This window comes from Leuciscus leuciscus, assembly GCF_965113295.1.
Source record: "Leuciscus leuciscus genome assembly, chromosome: 16".
NCBI classification, from domain to species: Eukaryota; Metazoa; Chordata; class Actinopteri; order Cypriniformes; family Leuciscidae; genus Leuciscus; species Leuciscus leuciscus.
In genome coordinates, this window is record NC_138740.1 from 24,866,473 (window position 1) to 24,891,455 (window position 24,983).

The 24,983-nt window shown below is 39.0% G+C and overlaps 1 protein-coding gene across 1 annotated transcript in view; it reads left to right on the forward strand.

The window, feature by feature from the left end:
* Positions 1-24,983, forward strand: part of nnt (nicotinamide nucleotide transhydrogenase) — a 44,094-nt gene that overhangs the window by 15,765 nt on the left and 3,346 nt on the right. Inside the window, exons 12-21 of the mRNA XM_082141904.1 lie at positions 5,784-5,894; positions 7,270-7,415; positions 8,871-9,066; positions 9,506-9,739; positions 11,046-11,206; positions 12,431-12,610; positions 16,159-16,318; positions 19,658-19,739; positions 24,434-24,552; positions 24,637-24,752. Coding sequence (XP_081998030.1) covers positions 5,784-5,894; positions 7,270-7,415; positions 8,871-9,066; positions 9,506-9,739; positions 11,046-11,206; positions 12,431-12,610; positions 16,159-16,318; positions 19,658-19,739; positions 24,434-24,552; positions 24,637-24,752 — 1,505 coding nt within the window. The remainder of the gene's footprint in view (positions 1-5,783; positions 5,895-7,269; positions 7,416-8,870; positions 9,067-9,505; positions 9,740-11,045; positions 11,207-12,430; positions 12,611-16,158; positions 16,319-19,657; positions 19,740-24,433; positions 24,553-24,636; positions 24,753-24,983) is intronic.

Here is a 24,983-nt window from a genome sequence, read left to right on the forward strand (position 1 = left end):
AATTATACATTAAGTGCAATTTAGTGTACTGAAATATCCGAAACGCTTCCAATACTCATTTTCCGCAGAATAGATACACGATACCAGCAAGTTGTGGCACAAACCCACCTGCCCTTACTCACTTGTTTCATTTGCTCCAGATGAATATTGTTGATGTTACAGAGCTTGAATTTCTGCTTGGGATTATGCATATTGCTGATAATTTTACTCATTCCGGCAGATTTTGTGCTTATTCAAAGTGCGTGCACATGAAGCCGCCTCAGTACTAAATTTAGTTCTTTTTCACCTGCTTATTGCGTTTAAACAGTCAAATACACAAAATAATGTCAAAATCCCAGCCTTGTCGAATATTCACATAAACAGTCAGTTATGTTTTAGAGGGATAGTTCACCCAAAAATGAAAATTTCCCCATGATTTTCTCACCCTCAAGCCATCCTAGGTATATATGACTTTCTTCTGTCAGATGAACACAATCTGAGTTATATAAAAAAATGCCCTGGCTCTTCCAAGCTTTATAAAAGCAGTTAATAGAGGATGAGATTTTGAAGGCCAAAAAAGTGCATCCATCATCATAAAAGATATCCACTTGGCTCTGGGGGTTAATAAAGGCCTTCTGAAGCGAAGCAATGCTTTTGTGTAAAAAACGTTATAAGCTAAAATAACTCGCTTCTGACAGACGGCCGTACGCATCGATTTATGACGAAAGAGTAACCCCTGACCCCGATGCATGACGCATTGACGAACGCGGAAGCACAGAGGATAGAGCTAAACAAAACACCGGTCATGAATTATAAGTCTAAAACGAGAATTTTAAAGAGAAATGTTGGAGGATTTCGATATAAGTGAAGAGGAGCTTGAGTTTGTTGCCCAGCCCTATTTGTTTGAACCGCGAGAGGCGTTAAAGCTTACGCAATGCCTACATCCGACGTCATACATCATGTCAGGGGTAACTCTTTTAGCGTAAGCCGACTTCCGTAGGCCGTCTGCCTGAAGCTAGTTATTTTACTTTGTAAAGTTTGAAATATGGATATTTTTCTTACACAAATGCATGGCTTCACTTCAGAAGGCCTTTAACTCCCAGAGCCATGTGGATTACTTTTATGATGGATGGATGGATCGATGGATGTGCTTTTTTGGACATAAAAATTTCTGTCTCAAATCACTGACATTATAAAGCTTGGAAGAGCAAGGATATAATTTAATTCAGGGGTGCCCAATCCTGCTCCTGCCGATCGACTGTCCTGCACAGTTCATCTCCAACCCTTATCAAACACACCTGAAGCAACCAATTAACGTCTTCAGGATCACTTGAAAACTAAAGGCAGGTGTGTTTGATTAGGGTTGGAGATGAACTGTGTAGGACAGTCGATCGGCAGGAGCAGGATTGGGCACCCCTGCTTTAATTTATCTCCGATTGTTTTCGTCTGAAAGAAGAAAGTCATATACACCTAGGATGGCTTGAGGGTGATTAAATCATGGGGTATTTTTCATTTTTGGGTGAACTATCCCTTTAAGTGAACGTAAGAAACGTATGTGTAACAGTATAGTGGATCTGTGTGTCAGGTCCTAAAGTGACAGCAGCCTAATATACCTGCTGCTAAATTATGAGATTATATAAAGAAAAAATCTATATGGCCATTTTCCCCCATGGTATCAATGTTAAAATTGTGGCCAGTGAAAATGCTGAGTGGCTAGTAACTTTGGAAAACCACTATCCACAGTGGCTGGCGAGCACAAAAGTGAATGTCAAGCCCTGTAAATATAAAGCTGGTTGTGAAAAGGGATCCGAGGCAAGTTAAAATTTGAAATTTCTCTCATGCACAGGTCATCAAAGCGTTCCATTTTCCTCATCTGAGTTTGCCCTTTAGCTACGGGGGCTCTCAAGTGGGTGTGAATTACCTACTTTAATTGGCAGAATGTCACCTAATTTTTTTTTTTCACCCTTGAGTTAGTGTCTGTCATGGACCGGCATAGCCCACCCGTTAGGCGGCGAATTCGGCTCTTCATTAGTCTAGACATAATCATCAGCCAGGCAGATCAAGGATACTTCTGTGCTTCGTTAAGCTTTTATTCATTTCTCTCAGCAGGCTGAGAAACCAGGAAACGTTTCATTGTTTTTAACAAGTCCTTGGTGGTCTGCATTAAAGAGTCCTTTATGTCAAGAAAGCTATAAACTTAACATCGAGAGTGTGGGGAATCATCTGAAGCAATTAGTTTCCCTCGACCTGCTCCACACTTCCTGTGAATTAGTTTATTAGTCTTGTAGAGACAGTCTCTTGCTTTTCTTTGTCTTATTTGCGTATTAGGTGATACATATTTGACACTTATTGGACTGTCTTTCACAGGTCTGGAAACGTGAGCGAGTTGGAATTAGCTTATTTCAGTGCCAAAAGTAATGAAGCTTTCACAAAAGTGACCGAGACGTTAAGCCACTAATGTGGAATTTCTCATTCTCATTGAAAGTGTGGGAGAACTTTTCCAGAAGCATAAAGTTACTCTTTTGCTCCCGGTGGAGTAAAGTTCCTCTCTCGTTCTTTAATCTACCTGAAACTGGTGAATCAGAATGACTCCACATCTCTTGATATGACTGTTTGAACATCGCCTGATCCAAGGAATCTTTACGGACAAATGTAGTCACCTAGGGCCTCATGTACAAAGACTTGCGTTGAATTCATACTAAAACATTGCGTACGGACAAAGCTGTAAATGTGCGTACGCACAAAAAAACCCAGATGTATGAATCTCTGCGTACGAAGGATCCCACGCATATTCTCTTTGTACATCCCAGTTAACGTAAAATTGAGCGCACATGCACGAGCACAACGCCCCACCCAGTCTCCTCCCTTAATTAAATTAATTTAAATATGGTAATGAGTCCAGTTTGGCAAAAGAAAGCAGTAAGAAAATGGCGGCAAGAAACGAAACTTTACAGAGAGTGAATTGGAGGTGCTACTATCGGAGGTAGAAACGAAAAAAAAAAATATTTGGAACTTTGTCCTCCGGAATTAATAACAAAAGGAAAAAATATGAGTGGGAGAGTTTGGCTGATGCCGTCAATGCGGTGGGATCTGAAAGTCGCACTGTAGAGTAGACTGAGTACAGATGAGACACTTTTTGCGTTTAGATTTTTCACACAAAAAAATAGACACTGAAAAGAAGTGAATTTCCACATGACACGACACACGACATTTCATTACCTTGTAGACTAAGATATTATCAATCAATAATACCCACAAGTAGTTTATATTTTCCACAATTAGCTCATAAAAATAAGGTGCTTTTTGTCTCAACTTTGTCTCAACTGTACCCATATCATGTGGTACAGTTGAGACAGTGCATGGTACAGTTGAGACACCCCATCTTTAATGATGTGAAGGTAACAAACCATTCATTGTAAATAAATTAAAAAATAAAGACAAATAAAGAAAATAACAATTGGGCAACATTTTTGTTTATTCATTCATTTATATTCATTCATTTTATTTAAATTAGCACTGGTTAAAATGTATAAAGCAGGAACAAGATATGTAACAATATTTATTAATAAAACACAGTTTAAATATCACAAATATCACATTTTATTTTCATTTGCATCCTATGCTGGCTAATTACGGCGTTTAAACTGTTATCATAACACTGAACAACTAAACAATGTTATGTTAACATTACATTAGTTCCTAATAGAACTCTATCGGGGGTACAGTAGATATGTGTCACAACTGTCCCCCGCTGGCCACCTCGCACATTTCTCTAGATTTTGCAATTACCTTGCATGACACAATACCATGAAATACAGAATAACGTTTGTGGTGATACCAGTTACGTTTAACAGTCACATAAGGATAACAAGCTACTGTATTCATTGTGGAGAGTGCATGGTGAAGTGAACGTCATATCTTAGAAAAAAAAAACTTTCCCCGATATCTTCGGATCGGAGATGCGTCCGTTGTTCAAATTTCCCACGATCAAAGAGGACACAAATACGCATGTGCACAGCAAAAATCACAACTTGTGCTTGCTGCGAACGCAAGTTATTTAAGGTGTCTCAACTGTACACATGTTTCAACTGTACACAGTCTACCCTAAATGACCTTAAAAAGAAATGGTCTGATATAAAGGTGGACATTACACCAAAGCTGCCATTGCCATAGACTAAGGGTTGTATCAAGGTTGATAGAATATTCCCATAAGGCTCGACAATATATGTCAATTATTTTATGAATTGCAAATTAATAGCAATGCTTCCCACAGGTGGTGGTGCGATAGACTTGTAGAACAATTCGTTGTGTAATGTTTGCAACTTCACTTCATTGCCTGTAAGAGTCGCCAACGGACAAAAACAATGAGAAATGTACGTACGCCAGACATGAAATTGGCGTGGAGGAACGCACGTTCTCGCGTTAATTTCACTGTTAGTACATACGACCATAAGCGTGAAAGCTGGCGTACGCAACGTTTTTGTGCGTACGCAAGATTGATACATGAGGCCCCTAGATATTGGTTTTGGGTCCATTTTGCTGATGTGACCTAATGGATGTGTCATTTGCCTAAAACAACCCTTCTTTCCAAATACCTCATCGCTTTATCCTCCGTGATCACAGAAAGTCGGAAATATTATCCAGCCATCAGAACAAGAGCAATCCTTTTGTGGATTTTCAAGCTGGCTCCGACATCTTTCATTTTCATCCAAGAGTTTTATTTTACAGATATCCAGACCTCTGAATGTCTGGGTGCGTGTGTGGCGGTTCGTGCCTGTGTAGGTTTACAAATTGTCTGTTGCGTTTCCTGCAGTGTTGTGGTAGCGTGCTCTTGGCCTGCAAGCTGGTCTGTGATCAATTGTTACTTCAGAATTACAAAGTGAGAGGAAATGCTTACCAACAGTTACACACTTCATTGACTTAAGATACCGCTAACCAACAGGGCCACCTCAGGTTTGGTCAGTCGATTTGATGCTGTGGAAGCATTTGAAAACGATTAAAGAGGTGATGGTTATCAGATTTCCTTCTGGGATGCCAGTGTTGTCCTCGTTAATTCCCGGTCAAAATGAGTTACAAACGGCTTGTTTTGAGTGCTGTGCCTGTGTCAGGCGTATGATGTAAGACTTCTAGTGGAGGGGGGAAATGGCTGGGACAGTTCTTGTTTTTCTCACTTGAAATAGTCACAATTTAGAAGCAAATCTGGAAACCATAGCAAATTCCATTAAATCTGGCAAATTGTCAATAATTAGTCAGCATTAAATGTTATTAAATGTCTATGAGGCAATTGAGAGATCTTTGAACTGGCATCTAGCCTTCAAAGATCTCTCAATTTCCACATAGCCATTTAATATTAGTGACGTATTCTGATGGAATGCACATTTTTGCAATCAACATGTCACTCATTTTTTTGTAGTGTAGTAGCTATTATCAGCGCCCAAAGAAATTAATTGTTTTTTGTTTATTTATTTAATCCATTTGTTTCACAATGAGTAAATTAGTGCTGCAATCCACATGTCGCTAATAGTTAATTAGTGTAATAGCAGCACTCAATTAGAGATTTTTTTAATTCTATTCTTTTTTTCTATTCTAGATTTTTATTTAAAAATAAAAAATATTTAAAATATAATTAACTAATTTAAATACTTGTGTATTTATTTTAAAAATATACATTAAGCTTTTCTTCAAGAAATTTTATTTTAAAATATTGTTTTATTTTTAAGTAAAATATTCAATTTATTCCAGCTTAAATAATTTTTTTTAGGTGTTTGTTTGTAAAAAATAACATGGATGCTGTGTGTTTTTAGGTTTGACTGCTGTTGGTGGCCTCTCCCTCATGGGTGGTGGATATCTCCCTGGCAGCACGGCCGATACCCTGGCCGTACTGGCTGCTTTCATCTCCTCTGTCAACATCGCTGGTGAGTGCACTGAACACACGATACCATACCTACCAACACATCGCTAAAATGTCAGAGGCTGAAAGTCGAGTAAGATTACAGATGCGAGCAGGTGAGGGCTCTCCATTCGGGCCGCCTGCTGCCCTCTGGCTGCCCTGCATCTTGTGTTCGTGAGAAGAGTGGCGTATTCCATTCCTTCCAGGTGGAATAGTTTAGTTCGTCAAACCTCACACCTGAAACAGGAAATGTCAGCGCGGCAGTTTTGCTTCAAAGAGCCTCGGCCATGTCATAAATCAGGCTCTGCTCAAAAGCAACCAATTGTGCCATTAAGGAGGAAAAGGAAAAAATGTCTTGAAGTGGGCAGGTGGCCAAAATGCCATCCTGAATCCAGTGACCCCTTCATCCTGAGTCTTGGTATGGTGGGCCAAGACACCAGTCCAGGTCAGAGGATGTGTTAGTGATTTAATGGCATGCTACTAGGCTTTTACAGACATTTTTCATCATGCTACAATAACAACTTTTGATATGTGTTCCAGCGCATAAAGTGTCTGAATTTATATATTTATCTTCTCAGAAGGCAGGTGTTTAATTTCAGTTGAAAGATGTTTTTTTGTTATTTCCATTCCTCATACATGTTTCGTCCCGCAGTCCCATTAACCATAAACCTTTGGAAGTTAGAAATATGGACATTCTGTTCACTTTTTCCTATCCCTTAGTTTTTTCGACCATTTTTATTGTTACAAGTGCATGCAGGGAAAAAATAACAATTGCCCTTTCCAATTTAATTTCAATAAAAGACAAGGAATTTATGGTGAACCTGCTCCATTAATGACAGGAATGAAAACATATTTTATTCTTTGGCCCCGACTGTAATGTCTGGATATCCTTCACATTTAATTGTGGGAAAACGGAACGTTCTTTCTAGTGCTGTATATACATTGTGTTCAACCGTCTGAGTGCATTTACTTTTTAAATATTTTACCGGGATCCTCAGAGGAACGGGTCACTAAGGTTTGAGTGAAACTGGATATCCGTCTGAGTTTAAAATGAAAAGCTTTGGTTTGGTAATCGTCCTAGTAAGTTGCTTTGCTAGGGCAGCGTAAGCCAGGAAAATGAATGTAAATGCAATCACATGGCAGTTTAAAAATACTTCACTAATGAGCAGCAGATGAGTGACTGCCGTCAGTCTTCGTGGCATCCTTCTGCAACTCAATTAGAACTTTTTTATGTGAAATTTTATATTATTAATTTTATGTAATGGTATAATATAATTTGATGTATTAAATATAATATATTACATCATTAATACAAAAATAAATGTGCATGCTTAGGATGAAGTCAAATTGATTGTGTACAGTGTATATACTGTGTTCTTATTATGTGTTTGTTTGATCAGGTGGTTTCTTGGTTACTCAGAGGATGTTGGACATGTTCAAGCGGCCCACTGATCCCCCAGAGTACAACTACTTGTATCTTCTTCCTGCTGGTTTTTTTGTTGGAGGTTATGGGGTGGCTCTTCAAAGTGGCTACAATGTTGAACAGGTAAGACTGTATTGCTTAAAGTTAACAAGCTGCATGATTTGAAGAGTTTCAGTTGAGTTACTTAGATGTTTTCATCTTTTTTCATGAAAGAACCCGTGTTGAAGGCATTAATTAAAACTGAAACTATTATACATAATTTGTCAATTGAAAAAGTTAAAGTAAAATGATTAGATGTTTTTTTTTTTTTTTTTTTTTTTTTTTTAATTCATTTGTCTTGAGGATGTGAGTCCTGTACAAATTGAGTTTTGCTAAGTGGTAATGATGCGAAGACATCAATATGTGTCTATACTGCACTTTGTATTTTGTTTGTTTGTTTCTGGTGTGTGTATTATATGTTGTTAAAAAGTTAATAAATATATAAAAAAAAATTAAAAAAAATGATTAGATGGGAAAAACTTCAACTTAAACACATTCTGGATAGTTGGCAAGTGGCAACATATCTGATTTTCGTTTAAAGCAACACTTTGTAAATTTTTTTTTTACCTTAAAATAATGTTTCCAAAATCGTTTCAGTGGTTCATCAAGTCGTAACAGGGTGAAAGGCACTTATGCCTCCGCTTTGCGGTCCTTTATCTGCTATAACCACACTATGTAAGATTGCCAGATTGGGTCGCGTTTCTGTAGTTCTAATGAGACATAAGAAAACTACAAATTTGACTTGCTTTACGGCAAGCATTACAATAGTCATTTTGTTTTTCTTCGTTTCTGATGTCGCAATACATCATACTTTCATAAAATCATGCATCATACTCTACCTTGTCTGTGGACATCGTTCATTCCAAAGCCGGTGCTGGATAAACAGTGGGCGTGCGTGCGACAGTAGGCTGCGGTAGGCTAAATGATTTATGACAGCGGTAATGGACAATTCCGCTTCCAACCTGTAGGGGGACCGCAGAGGAAAAGTTCCATAGTGTTGCTTTAAGTACTAAAAAGTAAAACTGAAATAAAATGAACATTTTAAAAAGATGACAAGCACATAAGAAAATTGCTAAAACTTAAACGAAAATGTTATACTATAAAAATAAAAGCTAATTCAGTATATTTATAAATACTATAATAGTATATAAATAGTACTAAAATAACAATGGTTGAAGGAAGGGTACACAATCTAGTGACCATCTTATCAAAGTTGCATAAAATGTTCAAACTATTAAATTATTTCAATTGAAATAACATAAAAATTACATAATGTAAATATTAGATGAAAACTTAAATGAAATTTTAAAAGCTTTAGAAATGTTGTTTTGGCAACTAACTTAAAAGTTGAATAAAGCTAAATAGAAATATGCTAAACAACATGCTAAATTTCCACTCCGAACACAATAGCAACTTCCTGGCCACCACATAAAACAACTTAATATAGCGAAAATCTAGTCCTGTGTTGTAGTAATGCAAAAGAGAAATGGATTCTGGAGGATATGTATCCTCACTTCCTGTGAACCTTCTTGTGTGCAGATGATGTACTTGGGCTCCGGCTTGTGCTGCGTGGGGGCTCTGGCGGGTCTGTCTAAACAATCCACAGCCCGTCTCGGTAACGCCCTGGGCATGATCGGAGTGGCCGGTGGCATTGCTGCTACTTTCGGAGCGTTGAAACCTTCCCCTGAGCTCATGGCTCAAATGAGTGCGGCCATGGCGGTGGGTGGCACTGCTGGTGAGTACGTGTGTGTGCTCGTGTCTGTGTGCATTTCTTCTTTAGTCAGCAGCCTTTGAACCTAGTGTGTGTAAGTAAATTGGAAGTGGCCTTGTGATTTTTCCCCGCAACCCCAGGTAATGGTCATCAGGTCATGTGAGTCACACAGCACGGTATCATTCTTTGTAGCCAGTCATGTCTAATCTAAATTGCTAATTATTCCTGGAAACCTGCTGGAACGTAGTTTAAACCGTCCCAACCAGCCCCAGCTCAAACCAGAAGTCTGCTTGATTCCAGATGCTTCCTTCCTGAGGTCTCAGCCCGCCCAAAACATGCCCTCTACACACCCTTCCCCCAACCTGCACTCCAGATTCACATCAACACACACACCGCTTCATCGGATGTGACCCGCTTACCAGCAGGCCTGAATTCCCCTTTCTTGTTTGCTCCACCTTTACAGGTTTGACCATCGCTAAGAAGATCCAGATCTCGGACCTGCCGCAGCTCGTGGCCGCTTTCCACAGTCTGGTGGGTCTGGCAGCCGTGCTCACCTGCGTGGCCGAGTACATGGTGGAGTACCCCCACTTCGCAACTGACCCTGCAGCCAACTTCACCAAGATTGTGGCCTACCTGGGGACCTACATTGGAGGAGTCACCTTCAGTGGATCTCTGGTGGCTTACGGCAAACTTCAAGGTCCTGCTTGTTTGGTTAGATATTAACACTTAAAGGGATAGTTCACCCAAAAGTGACCAATTTTGTCATAATTCAGATGCCCTCATGTCCTTCAAAACCTGAATGACTTTCTTCTGTGGAACGCAAAAAAAGATTTTGAAGAACAGTTTTAATCCATACAATGAGAATCAGTGGGGTCCAAAACAAACACAAAGAAAGTCATTCAGGTTTGGAACGACTTAATGGGGTGTAAATAATGACCGATTTTTCATTTGTGGGTGACCCGTTTGTTCTGTCCCCCCCAATATTTTATTTATAATTTTAATAATAATTATAATAATAATAATAATAAAAGTATTATTATTATTATTATTATTATTATTTGTTTGGTTTTTTAATAAAGAGAAAAAAGTTTAAAATAAATAAATTTAGTAAACGTTGTTTATAAGCGGTTCTCATTACAAGTACCTTCCCAAATGCACATTATAAGTGACTCAAACTCTTTGTGTGTAGCATCATTTACTACGAACCAAGACAATAAAAACACAGAATCATAAGCTGCTCGCATTTATAGTGCCATGCTTTACTCTTTAACATGCTGCTTAATTAAATCAGAGCCTTTGTGATTTGATTATCGCCCTAAACTATATAGAAATTCCATTTTATATTTATTAATCATGCTGTCATGGGTCTAAGTCCTTATTGTCTGGTGCGGCTTTGTTTGTTAACTCACCATCCCACCGGTGCAACACACATGCCTCATGTTTAAAGCTTGGCCAGGCGGAACCTCTCAAAATTTGGCACTAATTAGTCCCTCCGCCCCCCCAGTCATTTTCCACTTGTCCCTCAAAGCTGGGACGCATTATATTCAGGAGCTTTCCCATTCCTCCACCACTCTGAAGCCTACAGGCTTGCACTGATAAAATCGATAAGAAGTCTCATTTTTATCCTTGAGTTTTTCTTTCAGTGTAAAAGGGGGGTAGAATGCTGTACATAATCGCCCAATCCAATTGTATTGCTAACTTGTTACGTGTGTAACTGATTCGGTAAGTGTAATTTATTCGGCTCCTACTGAGTTTTTCCTGCATTCACATACTTTATCTTGCACTGATGATATGTCTCGCACATATTATTATAGTTTACAGAGCGCTAGCAGATGCTTAAAGTGCACTTAACAACATGACAAGCAGTTGTGTACCTTTGTTTAAAGCTCAACTCAACAACAAGCTTCACGTTCCCAAACAGCACATCAAGTCCATCGTCTAACCCACTTCTTGCTGAGACTCAAATTGTTTTGCTCTTCTCACTTCTCTTCCTCCTCGTGCAGGTCTTCTGAACTCCGCTCCCCTTATGCTTCCTGGTCGTCATGCGCTGAACGCCACCCTCATGGCTGCCAGTGTGGGCGGCATGATCCCCTACATGCTTGATCCCAGCTACACCACTGGCCTGACCTGCCTGGGCTCCGTGTCTGCACTCTCTGCCGTCATGGTAAGGGATTCACAGCTTTCTAAAATCTTTTTGCCAGGTTGTCTTTTATACAATTGTCTTTTATAAACAATTATTATATAATTTCTTGAGTGTTGCTAGGCAGTTCAGATGTGGATGTTTGGTTTTTGTTTTACTTTTGTATATGTATTTATGTATACAGTATGTGTATGTATGTCATTTTATTTCTTTATTCTTTTATTTAATGGTAGCCAGTAAAATGTACACACAATTTAGTGCGTGATTAAACAGTATTTACTCTAAATTCACTAAACGACAGAAAATATGCTCTGTCCATTGACAAGAATGTCGGTTTTGGAAGACACGAGGGGGAATTCTGAAAATCAGTCTGTTAAAATGCCCAAATATAACCTGATCTGTTTTGGCCAATATATTGGCCTTCTGCTGGCTTAAGTAGGGACAGTCATTTATAAAATTGCTCATTTGGTTAGTCATGATATGAGGATGTTGAGATTAAGATTTTGAGTGAGTACACTATATACAACTTATGTTCAGCGCTTCAGAACGGTGGGCCATACGTAAACCTCTCAGCTCATGAAACCCATCTCCCTTTGGCTTTAATTTGATCTGTTTTATATAATCCATAAGAGCACACCACCATATTATGACAGATACAATTAATTATCGTGAGGCTTTCATCATTTGTCAATAATTAGGAAGCTGACATTTTTATACAGTTCCTTTTACCTCTGTAAGAGAATCAATCACCTGCAGTATGGTGTCTGGCTCTTTTTACAGCGACATTCAAGTCTCCATCTTTTTGCTTGTTTGAATATATTTTTTTACATGATGTGTGGTAGCTGGCTTTGTTCAAGCCTGTTCCCTGAGGAAAGTACATTGTTTGATAATACAGGTCGATATCATGGACGAGAGAAATGAATACTGTGTTTTGACAAACACCTCATGCCTTAATTGAAGCCCATTGCAACCAAATCTGTGTGAAATATGTTGCTCTGGCGTGATCTATATCGCATTTCCTATTTGCATCATCACCCAGTGTGTAAATGAACAGACTTGGTTTATAGAAATGAACCGCGTGTACAATGCTCATACCTCGGGCTTGTGTTTTTTCTTCCTTTTCGGACTTCCTTTTTGTTTAAACGATGGAATCGAGTTACTGTTGTGCTTTGCTCACTTGTCATCACCGTAACCTTTGATCTCCACCCTTTTTCCTCTCCCTGACCCCTCTTTTCTTGTTCTTTGTAGGGCCTGACCCTGACAGCCGCCATCGGAGGGGCCGACATGCCCGTGGTGATCACTGTGCTTAACAGCTATTCTGGCTGGGCCCTGTGCGCTGAAGGATTCCTGCTCAACAACAACTTGCTGACCATTGTGGGTGCCCTCATTGGCTCCTCTGGAGCCATCCTGTCCTACATCATGTGTGTGGTAAGTTCAGTTCACTGATTTTGTTCACACCTCTTTAATGAAGTAGTTTGTGGCTTAATGTGGAGAAAACATTGCCACAAAGTATTTAAAATACAAAATATTTGTATGTTTAAATATGTATAGATCTATTACAGTTATGTATTTTAAATGCAAATATATAAATATATTAAATGAGCACTAGTTTATTTTTTTTATTTTTTTTTATTTTTTTATCATGGCTGCATTTATTTGATCAAATTTAAGTTTTAATTCCTGTGATGACACAGCTGAATTTTCAACATAATTTCTTCAGTATCACATGATCCTTCAGAAATCATTATATGATGATTTTGTGCTCAAGTAACATTTATTATTGTTACTGTTATGTTGAAAACAGTTAAATGCTTAAATTTGGAAATGTGGAAACTGATATGCTCTTCTTTTTTTTCTTCTTTTTTTACATTCTATTCAAAAGAATCCTGAAAAAGTGTTATAATATAAATAACTTTAGTAACAATGTAAAGGCATTTGCTGTCACTTTTGATCAATTTAATGCACCCTTTCTTAAAGGCAAAAAATAAAAGTTTTGTCATTTACTCACCCTTAAGTTGTTCTAAACCTGTGTGAGTTTCTTTCTTCTGTTGAACACAAAAGAAGAAATTTTAAAGGAGGTTGGTAACCAGACAGTTGATGGTAGCCATTGACTTCCATAGTGTTTTGTTTTTTTACTACTATGGAAGTCAATGGCTACCGTCAACATTGATTACCAACATTCTTTAAAATATCATATTTTGTGTTCAACAGAACCTCACCGACCTCAATATTACACAATGTATAATGTATTTTAAATGTATAATATTATTTTAGGTCAGATTGGAACCCAGATGCCTTTGTTCTCAAAGCGAAAAACTTAAATCTAAAGAAAAAGTTGTCATTATGTCTTATGTCTTATTGAAATTGTTTACTTGATTTTAGTTTTTTTTCTAATTGCAATATTCATCTTGGACCTGATCAGCAAATAAATTAATCACACAGACTTATCAGTGTTAAAAGGTCATGTTAAATCATTTGTGGAAAACCTAATTAAAGCTGCAGTCCATAGTTTTTCCTCTTTGTCGCCATCTCTGTTTGAAATCTGCAATTGCAGTTATTCGCGGAATTATCAACTTTACATGGGTTGTGCCTCGGCACGGCACAGCGCGGATGAATCCAATGTTTTGAGGAGAATGTGCGGCTGTCAGTCACCGCGCTGGTGAGGATACTGTCATTCGCAATCACAGATTCTACTTTTTGGAAGTATGACCAACATAAGAATTTTCACTGGAAAATGTCGTCTGAAGAAGTAACATCCACTTTTGTTCTGACCAACTAAGGGAAATTTAAGGCTGATTAAATCTAACGATCGCTTATCATATCACGTCAAACCGTGCAAATTATACTTTGTTCTCAAATTGTTGATGTTAACAACATCAGCATTGCGTGACTACATTTAATGCCCTTCCGATATTATCCTTGTTTTCACATGGGCCCGGTTGCAGTCTCTTTTTTTTCTGTAGCCACTCTGAAGTCCGAACGTAGTCTTTTGCATTTTACAATGGGTGAATCTCCAATTGTCACTGGTGATTCATTTGAACCTTCTGGATCCACCATCAAATTGATAAGTTTAATCAAGTGCTGTGAGAAAAGGCTATAATTCTCCACCTCCAACATCCTCACACGCAATATAGCCTACTAGCCGAGACACCTTCTTTATGTGTACAGATGTGATGTAATGACGCAAAGACATGCTCGAATTTCCCGCGGAAATCCACCAGTACCACTGGAATTAAAAACATTATTACAAGCGTATCGTTTTGAATCGAGCTAAGGCAAGCAGTTTTGAACACTGGCTGGTTATGTACTTGCTCAAATTTATTTAGGATAATTTTGAACCCAAAAAAGTTACTTTAATATTAGGTTATACAACACGTGCGAGTCTAAAAACCTTGATCACAAAGACTGGATGTTTCTATTATAATTACTCTCATGGCTTGTACCTCTCTGGGAATTCAACACCATGGTTTTCTTTTAGGATGAACGGATGGTATTATTTTTTACGTTTTACGTATATTTTTTTATTCTTCTCTCACATGCAAATTCCTCTAGTCATTTTGGCTGTGTGGCACGCTCCTTAATATCCTGTTAATAATGTTATATGGACACTAGGGCTGTACCCGAATAATCGAATATTCGTTCTGTGGGTTGGTATTCGATTTGAAAATTTGACATTCTTATAATCTTTTTTTTTTTTTTTTTTCACACCTGGGAATCCCCCGCGAAACAGTTCTCATTCGCACTTGAATAAGGCCGGCGACACACTGGCTGCGTGGCGTGAGCGTCTGCGTGGCATGTCCGTTTTTTTTTTCGGCTCCCATGTTAACAGGTTGGAGTTTGCACACTGCCTGCGTGAGACACGCGGCTCAGGCGCGGCTCGAGCCATGCGGAAAACGCGTGCATTCTAGAAATAGAACCGACGTCTATGTTCCAGCAACGGGAGTGTTCTCTGGCTAGAGCGCAGAACAGCGGCGTACGTTTGTATGGACCGAAGTTCATGCCTGAGCTTGTGTTTTGGGTTAAGCTGCGTTGGTTTGACATTGTGGAAAATAGAATAGGCTAATAGAAACAAAATGTATTAGCCTTTTTACCCGTTATTATCAATCTAAATTAATCTCGTTTTTAATTTAACTTAATTTCGTTTTTCTTTATTTAAATTTCGTTTTTCTTTATTTAAATTTCGTTTTTCTTTATTTAAATTTCGTTTTTTCTTTAAATTTCGTTTTTCTTTATTTAAATTACGTTTTACTTTATTTAAATTTCGTTTTTCTTTATTTAAATTTCATTTTTTCTTTATTTAAATTTCGTTTTTCTTTATTTAAATTTCGTTTTTTCTTTATTTAAATTTCGTTTTTCTTTAAATTTCATTTTTTCTTTATTTAAATTTCGTTTTTCTTTATTTAAATTTCGTTTTTCTTTATTTAAATCTACCCTTTACTGTGTAGGTAATTTGTTAGTCAGAAAAATATTAGATTACCTTAAAAGTATTGCTTAATTTAACAGACCTGTGTGTGTGCCTTTTATATCACTAGTATAGTGTCCGTTCTCGGAGCATATAAGCCCTGCCCGCGCCGCTTCCCGCTCGCTGTAGTTTACTAAAAGTTTATTATTCTGAATGTGTTGCGTGTCACGTCTCGCGTGTCCATCCGCGTGTTGCACCAAATGAGACACTGTGCCCTTGTGAAGTCGATTGGATGAACGGTTCTCGAAATAATCAAAATGCAAACGGACATACAGACACATCGAGATTCCTGCCTTTATTAGAGAGAAGAATATTTTCAGCACCCTCTCTCCGAAGCTTCGAATATTCGATGTTCATTACTACCGAAGCTTCGAAGCTCAAAAAATGGTATTCGGACCAGCCCTAATGGACACACATTTTCTTGACACAATCTTTCTTCTTTTTTTTCGCTGAGAAGCGGGAATTCATACTCTGCAATCTGATTTCCAATCTCTGGGTATGTTTTCCTTGCTAGGCCATGAACCGCTCCCTGGCAAACGTTATTCTGGGTGGTTACGGCACCTCATCGACTGGCACAGGCAAGCCCATGGAGATCATCGGTACCCACACGGAGGTCAACGTGGATCAGACGGTGGAGATGATCAAGGAGGCTCATAATATCATCATTGTTCCAGGTAATGGAGGCCCTTTGTAGCCTTGCACATCTGAAACTCCTTGGTTTAAACTAGATCTGGAGTGTCCTGTCAATGACTTCAAACGATCCTTTATGTTATGTCTGTTAAAGCAACCTTGGTTCACCTCCATTACATCACTGGTAATTTTCTGACCCCTCCTGTGCGGGATAACACCCCTAGAGAGCGCCCTGAGGCATGCTGGGACTTGTTTTGAGGTGGTCTTGAATTCTCACATGTTTTTTTGGGGGCCAGTTTTTATCTTTCTATTTGGGTTCGACTCTCTGGTGTGTGTTGTGGAACGGCGCGGTTGGCCTCCTGTGGCATTGTTCGTGTGAGCTGAGCTGTGGTGGGTGATGTCAGGTTTATCTCTTATGGCACGTTTCTTTTGCCCAGCTAGAGCTGCCTGATCAAGCAAGATGTGTCAGATGAACTTTAACTGTGTTTTCCTTTGATACAAGTTCAGTTGGCAAATAATTTAGTTGGACTCGTATATCTGAAGTGAATATTTTTCTGTGGCTGGTTCCTTAGCAGGGGCCTCCGTAATGGCCTCCAGCAACGGCAGCGACTCTCACGCTGCTTTGTTCTTCGCAACAGACTGTTTTATAGTCGCGTTTTATGGTCTGACAGCAGGTCGAGAACATCAAGACCTTGGAGGCGACAGGACAGTGGAAAAGAGGAGCGATTAGATGTGGGAATATGAACCGAAAGAAAAGGAGAAATGATAATAAACAGTGCAGTCCAGAGTAAACAAGACTGCAGGGCCAAGCACAACAGAGACGGCCCCTTTTATTTAAAACAAATGGCCGTCCAACGGGCTCTGAGGCATCCAAATTTTCCCCTCTTGACCATTGCCTGTTAAGCCACTGCCAAGATGTCTGAGAGAGCCTTGTGCTCATGGACAACACAGACCTAGCCACCGTGAAGACCAGTAAAAGTGATTCTGGCCGGCTAGATAATGTTAACTTGACTTTTAAAACCCTGGAATTAGAAACAATGTAAAGATCCCAATTAGGGCCTCACGAGATATCGATATCGCAATGTGCACATCCATGATAGTCATCTCGCAGTATGTAGGATGTCAAGTATAGGGATCGTTTGATTCGTACGGATCAGGCACCACAGTTTGAAACGCATTCTCAGATTAATTGTATAGTTTAACCATCGCAGAGCGAAAGTTTATCACTTGCATGTGTTTTAGGTCGTGTCAAGCAATTTTAAACTACTTGAGAGCAAGAAGACGCGCGCACACAGAGCATCACGGACAGCAAGGGAACACCAAATTCCGTTCTCTTCCGCGTCTATTTGAGCTTGAATGGACACATGCACGCAAAATTATGTCAAAATGCCCGTCTCTGTGAGTATCCTCGTAAACAGTCGCTTATGGCTTACGTGAACGTAAATAGAGGGAGAAAATGGATGGTTATCATTATATTGGGTCCGTGAGCAGCCTAATGGTGCTTTTCCATTACCAGTACCAGCTCGACTCGACTCGGCTCGCTTTTCGCTCCGTTTTCCATTGCAGATAGTACCTCCACAATAGTACCTGGTCGTCATAGCGACGCCGCAGGAAACTGCCGTGACTTAATCTTTTACGGGAGACGCGCGAGACACACCCGCTACCCACACACACAGGACAATGGAGGAAATCGAGTGTATGCTGTTTTTGGATGTTTTTGTTTTTGCTGTTTTTTATTCAGGATACTCCGTCTGGCGCGTGCAATGATGACGCAGTGAATAGTGACGATTCTCTGTGACCAATCAGCAGTCTGCCGTGTTTTCACGTCACATTTTAGTATCGCCTCAGCTCGCTTGGAACCTCGCCGGAGGTGGTACGAAAAAAAGTACCTGGAAGCAGGTACAGGTACAACTTTTACACAGTGGAAAACCAAACAGAGCCGAGTCGAGTCGAGGCGAGCCGAGGCGAGCTGGTACTAGCTGGTACTGTGTAGTGGAAAAGTGCCATAACATATTCCTGCTGCCGTCTGTCATTTAATGTTAATCAAACAACAAAATACAAACACAAAATCATTTTTGAAGCTTTAAAAACCCTACAAAATCACCCCAATCATCCTTGAATGATTAATTCTTTCCAAATAGAGCTATTCAAGTCTAAAATGTTTCACATATCGCAATATGTATTGCAGAAAATGAAATGTTTACAATGTGTAACACATTGTACAAAATGTCGCAATGTCAGTTTTTTCCAGTATTGTGTAGCCATTCCCAAATGTTGAAATATGGTAGCTGCACTACATTCTTACACTGGCCCTGGCCAATCAGACCATCCTTATTATTGAGCCCTGGATTGCTAAATAACATATAATTGAACCCACTTAAGTTTTCTCCCCTCATTGACCGCTATATCCATCCATCAGCCGTCATTGCGTTGTCCTTTTTTTGGTATATTTTGAGTGGGGTTTCCTTCACTGCTCAGTCCTTACACTGAGTAAGCAATGGCCTTGTTTCCATTTCCACATTTTTGTATAATTTAAGTAGTCATAGTCACTTTTGGTGATTGACAGCTGTGAAAACATTTAAGACTTTTCTGTTTAAGCTTGAAGTGTGCCAACCATGGCTGTTTTCCCAGGGTGAAATGTCTTTCATTTAAAAAAAAAAAAAACCCTGCAAAAAATCATTAGGAGTGAGGAGGGTTAGTCAACATGCACTGTGACATGCTTGTTTAAATGGGAGGATTTGAAGGTTGTTGTAACAAGCCTATCAGAAGGCTTAAAACTCAACATGCAACAAAACTGACTGACGTGTGGAATTTATATTCGTTTTCCTCAACGTAGTGCTAAATTGTTTATTGATGAAAGATTGATAAGTCTTTTTAAATTGTTGCTTAGTGCACATTACTCTTTCTGATCCCAGTTCAACTTATTCTGTGCTGCTTTCAAAGTGCACTTAAGATGTACAAATAAACACTTGTGAAATATTATTATGAATTCTGGTGCTGTAGATTCATCAAAGATGCATTTCAACATGAAGCAATTTTCTCTTTTCTGTTTGTTTATAATCCTGCAGGTCATTCAAGTTTTAATTACTTTATCTTTGAATGGAGCAGGTCGCTTGCTTTACTTTCAAAACAGATTTGTCCTTTTGTTTATAAATTGGGATTATTTATTAGGCCAAAATCAATTCACATGACATATTGTGAAAGATGAGGTATGATTACTAAAAGTATAAAAATGATTTGTAGGGATCATGCAGAGTTCGTTAGTTTTCCAGTGGGTGTTTCCTACCTTCAAATAATAGTAGCAGCTGTTTTTTTTTTTGTATGTATGCATGCATGCATGTTTAGGTGTGTTCCTTATTTAATTGGTGTGTCTTTTACTTCAGGTTACGGTCTGTGTGCAGCGAAAGCTCAGTATCCTATTGCTGATCTTGTCAAGTCACTGTCTGAGCAGGGCAAGAAAGTCAGGTAAGAAACATTCAAGCGTCTTCAGTCGTTTTCAAATCTTTACTGTTTAACTGTGATTTGACACCATGATTAAGCCATGTGTGCACCACGAGATCTGTGATACCAGGAGAAAGCTATCCGTTAACATTTCCCATTGATCTCAGTGGCAGTTGCTGGACACCCCTTATTAGTAAATAATGTCCTATGAATTATTGAACAAGGATGACACTTGGGATCTCTCCTTTCTTTGTCTAAATCCTCACTCTCCCAGGCTTTTTTTCATAGAGGAACTTTAAAGTGTTATTTTAAAACTTTATTTTACTTATCCATAACACACGTTATCCGTAAAAGATTTTAAAGCCATTATTATATATTATAAACATAATAATAGTTATTTATTAATGTTCTTTTATGTTCTATTAATGTTCTTTCTGTCGGATGTTTTTCTACCCTGTCTCTTTAAGTCCAAAGTCAAGACAAAAATATTGTGTGTGTGTTTTCTGAGTTTTAGTCTCTCTGAGGGGGTCTGAGTTTTGTCAGTACGGCTGGATGAGTGTTTAAATGGCTCACTACTAGTTGCAGGTCAGTCTGGTAAACCTCTGAACGGCAGCCTTCTCTCTGCATGTCGGACTCCTCCATTTCAAAGAGTGCTTTTGAATATCGTCATTCAGTTGCTCTATTGTCTGGGGCTTTTGTTGCCTCTCCAGTGTATGTGTAATGCCCTGTGATCTGAGAGCGCAGTGTACCCCAGGCCTCCCAGTGCTGTGAAAGAGCCGGTGAAGAGCAGAGCGATAGGTGCGGGCTACGTAATACTTTCCACAGTCCCGATGATGCCTCTCAGGTTGCAGGGCGTGGAAAGACTGAGCCTGACCCTAGGATGTTTCACCAACGTTTTTTTTTGTTGTTTCTTCTAAGATGGGACTGTAAAGAAGTGACCGGACATTATTGGTGGAAAGGGAAGTGGGATGGGGGAGTGGCCCAAGCCAGATTCGAACCTTGGTCGGACGCACTTAAGCACCACCAAATTGGTCTGTAATACCTGGAGAGAGATCCGTTAGCTTTACCTTTGTTTTCAATGGTAGTACATCAAGCCACAATTTTAAGAGCCTTGTAACACACACACATACTATAATGAAAGTTTGCTATTTATTTTGAAACTTTAGTTTTTTGAAGGGGAAGTATAAGTTTTTAATTTTTATTTTTTTTATTTTATTTTTTATGTTAAAGTAAATTCTCTTAACCCAGTTTATTGTCCATTCCCTATTGTTAGTATGCCATTCCATCAAAATATTTAGTTCGGTCCGCTCAGATCCGTCAATCACTTTCCAGCTCAACCTATAGACCTTATGCGCCAGAGAAAAAAGGGCGCAGCCATCTTTAGAATATTGTCTTTGAACTTCCGTTTTTGCGGTCGCTCTGATTATTTCTATGGCATTGCTGTCCAGGAGTAATTCGCTTTTGAAGTGGATTTACTTAATGTAAAGTTAACGAAAGTTATCATGAGGATTTGTAATGTTTAAAGCAGATGTCTTAACAAATGTCAGTAGACCGGGAAGATTTTAAAACGAGCCGTTCATTCATAAATACGCAAAATCGCTGTGAAAATACAGTTTAGCTGCTGTGGGACCATGACTGATGCAATGCATGGGAAAGACATTCAGCTTCAGGTACAGAAGTGCAGTCCAAAATTCACTTCATATCTACAAACACACCTGCTTCGGATTGGAATATCCCTTGAGATGATGAAATACCAATCCAATTGAGCATCTGTGGGATGTGCTGGACCAAAAAGTTCGAACCACAGCATCTCCACCCCACAACTTCCAAAACTTGCTGTTAATGTCTTGGTGTCAGATACCACAGGAAACCTTCATGGAGTCAATGTCTTGGCGAATCGGCGTCGTTTTGGCAGCATGTGGAAGAAGGTGATCATGTTTGGCTCATATATGTATATGTTTTGGTTCTTTTGATGTTGTAGGCTGTAAGAACTTTTGACATAACTGAAATAATTTGGTGAAGTGATGTGTTTATCAAACCAGTCAGAATCAAGCATTCAACAGTCCCGTAGTATAAAATATAGTAACACATATTGAACTGTAGTTCTCATACGGACAACACAAGTTCAAGATCTGGTTTGTGACATTTCACAAAACCGTTCTTTTTTTTCTGTCCCCATGTTCTCCTATTCTCTCTTCTCTCCATAAAAGCAGCAAAAAGGCCAAATTAGAGATGTGGCCAATACTTTATGAATGGGCATCTGATTTGAATGAACTCTTTGTATGGCTACAGCTGACAACTGTGGCCCTCTCTCTATTTGTCTCTCACTAGATGGTGTCAATGCTTTTGTTGCCCTGTTCCCACTAGATAGTGGTTGTCAGCACTAGCCTGGTTTCACAACACTCTTGGCAGTGAGAGGAGCCAATTATGGCATCATCTGTGACTTAAAGGTTCCCTCAGCATTTTTTGATGAAGGGACTCACACACACTAACACGTTTTAACCAGAATGTCATGGTGTGCTGCCAACCCATCTTGTACACTTAAAAGATGAAGTACTGGTCACAAAGTGGTCAGCAGTGCAGTTTTGCTCAAAAGTGCATTGCCGTTGATGGAGACTGTTGCGTCCTGCATCAGATTATTGTTCCTTGCCATTTTATCATGAGCTTCAGTACCATTTCCCATAATGCAGTTCATGGGATACTTAGATCTGACAAGGTGGTATCTGAATGAAACAAATTGACAATTTCAACTTGACTGATTGTCACAAATGCTAGATTCCTGTTTTCTCTCTCTCTAGAGCTGCGGGCACTGTGTGATTGTGGAGGAGAGATGCAGACCGGAAGCTTGTGTAATTTTCGTTCATTTGTTTGATCTGAGAGTCCAACAGCTGCTGCCAATTAGAGCATTTGCAGTTGATTAGAAGTGGAGATGGGTGGCCAAATAGTGGACAGATTAGGTAGCGCACCCGCCGCTCTCCCCCTCGCTTTCTTCAGGATAATTGGCTATGGTGTCGCCCTGTTGAGAGGACTTTGGGTAGAACTGACACTGTGTAAACTGTCTCCTTATCATTCCCATTGTGTCTGTCTATCGCTCCATAAATATCATTACATTTGTTTTTGCTGCAGTGAAGAGTTGGAAGTAGTCGTAAGTTTGGGCAGGAAAGCACAGCAGTCTAAATTTCCTTTGGGCCGCAAGCTATCGCAGATATTTTCAGAGCATGTGTTGGTTCAGCGTGGTGAAACACTGCGTAATGGTGATGGGAATAACAGGACAATCGGGCTGGTTTGGATGGGATAGCTGAGCTTGGACTCATTGTCCGCCCAGACTGTTTTGCGCGCACACTGCAGCTGCAGCTTATGTAAGCCAGCGTCAGAGCTGACGGACAAACCCCATGTCTCGAAAGTTTTGAGGCCTGTCCACTGAATTATATTTTTGTTTGGTTTATTATTGAACCTTTTTTCCTCATTTCCTATTTGATAAATACGTTTACTTGAAGGAAACGGATGAACAGATGTCGGATTTGATGGAAAGCAACTGCAAGAATGATGTGGTCTTTGTTTTGCAAGTGGTCACGGCACATCTTGTTGGAAAAATAGCCACCTTCATCTGAACAAGACCACTTTTTAGTAACATTTTCTGCAATGAGGTAGTGTTGGCTTAATTTCGAAGAGAAAATAATTGACAATAGTGTAAAATAAAACTAATATGAGATCAAATAGTGTGTAAATATGTTGTGCAAATTGGCCTGAATGCTCTGGAAATTGACTAATTACAAAGTAAACAACTCAGACATGCTAATTTGAACAAGGTCAGAAGTGAAGTGAGCTAGTTTTAGTGACTGGTGTGGTAAATTGGTTAAAGGTGCACATTCATTCTTGCGATCATTACCCTTTTGATAATTCTACTATTTAGTTATTTAATGGAATCCATGTGGTTGTTTTATATCAAACAAGTTATTTTAGAAATTATAGAAGTTAGAATATTTAGAAGTTATTATTTTTTATTTTTTTTATAAAAGGTACTTTGAGATTTAAAAGCGAAAATCTCCCAAAACTTTACATTTTTAGGTTGATCTTTTGTCTTTTTCTTTTTTACTTCTTAACCAAACATTTGCTGTCCAAAGCTGTTTGTATAAATACCCTATTGTTTCTTTTGGAAACAGTGAAAAGGTTATTTATATATATAAAAAAAAAGGATTTTGAGGTTACTTGGCGTTGTTAAAGTTAAACATGAAAATAGTAGTATTGGTTTCTTTTTGTTTTAAAAGCATATGTAACTGCAGTGTAAACATCAAATAGGAATGGAGAACAAATTTACATCCGTTAAAAAAGCAGGAACAAATGCAGGGACATCACTTCCTGTCTCTCTCCTAAGCCTGTTGGCTGTGATCTGTTTTTACAGTGAAGTTGTAAAGCTGCCCACGTGCCCTTAGGGTCCACTCATCTTCCTCAAGCCATTTCCCCTGAGCTCATGCACTTTACTACCTGGCATAAAAAAGATCCCATCAGCCACTGCTTATTTCCTTCTCTGTTAACCTCTTGCAAATAGCCTGACCCCAAAGTATGTCTACTTAACTGTGTTCAAAGACTCCTGCTCATGGTGTATGAAAAGTCATCCTGACCTGCACTGCCAGAAAGTTCTTAATTTGGATGCCATATGTGTATCAGGCGATCCAAAAGGTCACGTGATCTATATCGTGAGTTTGTTGTGTGTTCAGGTTTGGAATCCACCCTGTGGCTGGTCGTATGCCGGGCCAACTGAACGTACTGCTGGCTGAAGCTGGTGTGCCATATGATATTGTGCTGGAGATGGAAGAAATCAATGAAGACTTCCCTGGTATGATATCCATTTTTGGTGTTTTTTTGCCCTTTTTTGGGTGGGATGTAAAATTCATCTTGCTTTTCATTGTCTATTTTTCAGAAACTGATCTGGTTTTGGTAATTGGAGCCAATGACACGGTTAACTCAGCAGCCCAGGAGGACCCCAACTCAATCATTGCTGGCATGCCTGTTTTGGAGGTCTGGAAGTCCAAGCAGGTGAGCATATTATTAGTTGTTAATATCTGGCAACCTTTAAATATGATTATAGTTTTATAAAATCATTTTTTTTTGCCGATTCCACACGATATATACTATCTTTAAAAAGCTTGGGGTTGAAAGAAATTAATACTTTTATCCAGCAAAGGTGCATTGAATTTATTTGCCTTTTATAATGTTAAATAATTTTAAATAAATGCTGTTCTTTTTAACTTTCAATTTATCAAAGAA